Raw genomic sequence first — 5000 nt, forward strand, 5'->3', positions numbered from 1 at the left:
TAACCATATAACAGTAAAGCTCTGTACAATAAAGTTCCTGTAGAATAACAGTAAGGTTTTGTTCATCAGATTAGACTCTGTTCTAATCCTTATTAGTAATCTGCAGCAGAATTGTGTGTGTGTGTGTGGGGGGGGGGGGGGGGGTACCTATCCTGCATTCCAGAAACACACACATGCTCTCATGCATACCCACACCCACATATGCTTGTATACACTCATGGACACACAGCCTTGCACCCCACCCCAGAACACACACACACACACACACAGGGTTATTGAGTAGGGATTAAGGCTTAATGTCATAATCTGAGGATCATCAGCTCCAGATAATAGACCCTTTCTGCCGGATATCCCAGATAGAGTTAATCTGCTCCAAATTATACTGAATGCTGCCGAGGGCTACAGCAGCCGCAAACATGCCCCAGATTAGACTACGTATATGGGTGCTGTAGTTAGTGTGTGCGCGTGTGTGTGTGTGTGTGTGTGTGTGTGTGTGTGTGTGTGTGTGTGTGTGTGTGTACCTCAAACTTCTTGAGCTCCTCCTTGGCGCTGGTGTAGAGTGTGTCGGTGGTGGCGGGGTTAGCCGCGGTGCGTTCGGCCGCCCTCAGCCAGTCCTCGAAGCGAGAGTAGTCGTCCAGGAACTTGCACCACAGACGCCACGTCTCCTCGATCCTGGGAAGCACAGGGGTCAGAGGTCAGTCAGAGGAACAGGTAGAACTCCCCCAACGCTGGTAAAAGATGCTAGGGCCTGTGGGTCTTTAGCTAACTTGCTAACAGGAGATGCTAGGGCCTGTGGGTCTTTAGCTAACTTGCTAGTAGGAGATGCTAGGGCCTGTGGGTCTTTAGCTAACTTGCTAGTAGGAGATGCTAAGGTCTGTGGGTCTTTAGCTAACTTGCTAGTAGGAGATGCTAGGGCCTGTGGGTCTTTAGCTAACTTGCTGGTAAGAGATGCTAGGGCCTGTGGGTCTTTAGCTAACTTGCTGGTAAGAGATGCTAGGGCCTGTGAGTCTTTAGCTAACTTGCTAACAGGAGATGCTAGGGCCTGTGGGTCTTTAGCTAACTTGCTAACAGGAGATGCTAGGGCCTGTGGGTCTTTGGCTAACTTGCTAACAGGAGATGCTAGGGCCTGTGGGTCTTTAGCTAACTTGCTAACAGGAGATGCTAGGGCCTGTGGGTCTTTAGCTAACTTGCTAACAGGAGATGCTAGGGCCTGTGGGTCTTTAGCTAACTTGCTGGTAAGAGATGCTAGGGCCTGTGGGTCTTGAGCTAACTTGCTAGTAGGAGATGCTAGGGCCTGTGGGTCTTTAGCTAACTTGCTGGTAAGAGATGCTAGGGCCTGTGGGTCTTTAGCTAACTTGCTAGTAAGAGATAGGCCTGTGGGTCTTTAGCTAACTTGCTAACAGGAGATGCTAGGGCCTGTGGGTCTTTAGCTAACTTGCTAGTAGGAGATGCTAGGGCCTTTGGGTCTTTAGCTAACTTGCTAGTAGGAGATGCTAAGGCCTGTGGGTCTTTAGTTAACTTGCTAACAGGAGATGCTAGGGCCTGTGGGTCTTTAGCTAACTTGCTAACAGGAGATGCTAGGGCCTGTGGGTCTTTAGCTAACTTGCTAGCAGGAGACGCTAGGGCCTGTGGGTCTTTAGCTAACTTGCTGGTAAGAGATGCTAGGGCCTGTGGGTCTTTAGCTAACTTGCTGGTAAGAGATGCTAGGGCCTGTGGGTCTTTAGCTAACTTGCTAGCACTCTACACAATCAACACAACGCAGCTTTCATTGGAGCTTCTATCCCGACTTGAGCCCACAACTTGCAGCACATCAGATTGGAGTCGAGAGCCACAGAACAGCACAGCTTTGGATCCACAGAGGACAGAGGGGTTCCATGGTGCAGTGTGTGTGTGTGTGTGTGTGAGTGTGTGTGTGTGTGTATGTGTGTGTGTGTGTGTGTGTGTGTGTGTGTGTGTGTGTGTGTGTGTGTGTGTGTGTGTGTGTGTGTGTGTATGTGTGTGTGTGTGTGTGTGTGTGTGTGTGTGTGTGTGTGTGTGTGTGTGTGTGTGCACCTCATCCTGCGCTCCATGGACATGGCGCAGATGTTCCTCCAGCGGCGGTCCAGGCTGTGCGTGGTCTGCTTGATGGAGTCGTTCTCCAGGTCCGTCCCGCACGCGTCCGCATCCTGCAGCAGGACGTCACACAGCGTCAGCACCGACGCCACGCCCTCCGTGTGCTGCTCAATGTCCCGCTGCAGGTCCTACACACACACACACACACACACACACACACACACACACACACACACACACACACACACACACACACACACACACACACACACACACACACACACACACACAGTACAACATCACATAAAGCTGTTTCATGCTCAGATTTTTAAAAACATGTTTAAAGACATTTTCCTTCTGAAACTGTGTGTGTGTGTGTGTGTGTGTGTGTGTGTGACTAACCTGGCTGTTTCTCTGGTGAGCTGACTGCTTTGAGGCCAGTGTGTGTGTGTGAGTGTGTGTGTGTGTGTGTGTGTGCGTGTGTGTGTACCTGCTGCTCGGCGAGCTTGCGTTGGATCTCGTCGTTGTGACACACGCTGTAGACCACAGGCTTGGCCAGCTCGGCCTCGATGCGCGAGAGCCACGTCCGCAGATTACTCATGTTCTTATCCAGCTGCTGCACCGTCACCAGCGTCTCCTTCAGCTTCCTCACCCTGCACACACACACACACACACACACACACACACACACACACACACACACACACACACACACACACGCACACACAAATGCTAAAAGGTTAGCGCATCTCATCCTATACACACACATATAGACACACACAGAAATGCAACAGATATCTGCTTGCATCAAAGATATAAAATCCTTCATAATATTTCAATTCATCATTCATACACACACGCCCAGCCCTTACTTAAGATGGAAATATTCATCACACACACACACACACACACACACACACATCCAAAGTGCACTCATATGCAAATGACTGCTACTGGCCAGCGCATGATCAATGCAAATGAATTCAGGGAGCGACAATATCCAGAGCCAGAGACAGTTAACACACCACTAGATCAATCAAACATCTACATCAACGTGATCAACAAAATCTACTGTACGGTCGCCTCAGCCTATTAACACGCACCAATCAGCTGGATTGATTAAAAAATCACATTGATTTGTTACGACCATAAACCATCGCTCCAATCTCAATGTGTTCATCACACGTAAAATCGGCCAATCAACAGCCTCCTTTCATGTATGCACCGGCCTGTTGGGTCCACTCAACCGCGTTGTCAACATCAACAACAACATCAAGAGCAATAACAACATCAAGAGCAACAACAACAACTCCAGCAGCAGCGGAGTGTTTACCTTGATCATAAGGCATCAGTAAAAGCAAGTGTGTTTACCTTGATCAGAAGGTATCAGTAAAAGCAAGTGTGTTTACCTTGATCATAAGGTATCAGTAAAAGCAAGTGTGTTTACCTTGATCAGAAGGTATCAGTAAAAGCAAGTGTGTTTACCTTGATCATAAGGTATCAGTAAAAGCAAGTGTGTTTACCTTGATCATAAGGTATCAGTAAAAGCAAGTGTGTTTACCTTGATCATAAGGTATCAGTAAAAGCAAGTGTTGTTATTTGTAAAGAGATATACTAATCCTTAGACACACATGTACAGTATGCCCAGTCTGAGATAAGAGGACAAACTGTCTGACGGACGCTAAAATTATGAACTTATTGCTTCTTCCTCTCTCTCCAGCCATAAACAGATATAATGATACTTCTAACACGGATAGTTCCGTTTTAGGAAAGCAATAAGCCACTCGAGTCACTTTACACTGATTCTAGAACAGCTAAGGGGCGTTGTTAGGCACGTTGTTAGGCACAACGCACCTAGAAAGCTCCTCAGCGGTTCTAAACTACGACCTCCCTGGACTTATTGCTTATTTCTTAGCAATGTTAGAACATCTACTGCCCCGTCTGAGGGAAGAGGAGGAGGAGGAGGAGGAGGAGGAGGAGGAGGAGGAGGAGAAGGAAGGCTCCTCTAGTCCAGTCCTGCAGGGCACGTGATTACCTTTGGATGTGGCCGCCGATCTCCAGCAGGTCCTGGACATAGCGCAGTCTGGACCAGTCACCAAGACACTCCTCATCAAACATGCTGCCCTCCTCACTAAAGCCACTCAAATGAGCCTGGACCCATGCACCCGTCTCAGTGAGCAGACATGAGCCAAACGCTTCTCTCTCTCTGCTGTTATTGCTCTCTAACGCACTCAAACGGGCTCAAACGCTCTCTCTCTCTCTGCTGTTATTGCTCTCAAACGGGCTCAAACGCTTCTCTCTCTCTGCTGTTATTGCTCTCTAACGCACTCAAACGGGCTCAAACACTCTCTCTCTCTCTCTCTGCCGTTATTGCTCTCTAACGGGCCCAAACGGGCTCAAACGCTTCTCTCTCTCTCTGCCGTTATTGCTCTCTAACGGGCTCAAGTGTGCGGCGTTATCGCTCGTGGCGGTGGAAATGCGGTGACCACTCCTTCACCTGCAGTCCAGAGGTTGTTCTGTTTTGTAGGCCACTGGAGGCACGTGACTGGGCAGACCTGTTACTATGGCGATATTCTCTGAGTGTGAGGGAATGACCTTCAACCTCAGTGCTGAGCACACATACTGACTGCAATAACTCACTACGCACACACACACACACACACACACACACACTACGGCACAATAACTCACTACACACAAACTCACACTGATTGGACACTGTACACTTCAGCACAAAATGCACGAGATAGAATGGCACATTATGCCTCCTTCAGCCGATCATCTCTCTCTTTCTCTCTCTCTTTCTCTCTCTCTCTCTCCCTCCCTCTCTCTCTCTCTCTCTGCCATTAGCATGACTGTAGGTACAGTGTTGCAAAAGCACAATTACAACAGCAAAAGCATTCAAAGTATTAAAGTATTCCATTCAATTCAAAACAAAACAATTGCAA

The 5000-nt window shown here is 48.4% G+C and overlaps 1 protein-coding gene across 4 annotated transcripts in view; it reads right to left on the reverse strand.

Moving 5' to 3' along the window:
* LOC134067778 (nesprin-2-like) overlaps positions 1–5000 on the reverse strand; it is a 67069-nt gene that overhangs the window by 19462 nt on the left and 42607 nt on the right. For all 4 annotated transcript variants that reach the window (XM_062523214.1, XM_062523213.1, XM_062523212.1 and 1 more), the window contains 3 exons: positions 2543–2705; positions 2053–2240; positions 522–672 (listed from right to left, as the gene is read on the reverse strand). In XM_062523214.1, coding sequence (XP_062379198.1) covers positions 522–672; positions 2053–2240; positions 2543–2705 — 502 coding nt within the window. The remainder of the gene's footprint in view (positions 1–521; positions 673–2052; positions 2241–2542; positions 2706–5000) is intronic.

Source organism: Sardina pilchardus, chromosome 20, assembly GCF_963854185.1.
Source record: "Sardina pilchardus chromosome 20, fSarPil1.1, whole genome shotgun sequence".
Lineage (NCBI taxonomy): Eukaryota > Metazoa > Chordata > Actinopteri > Clupeiformes > Clupeidae > Sardina > Sardina pilchardus.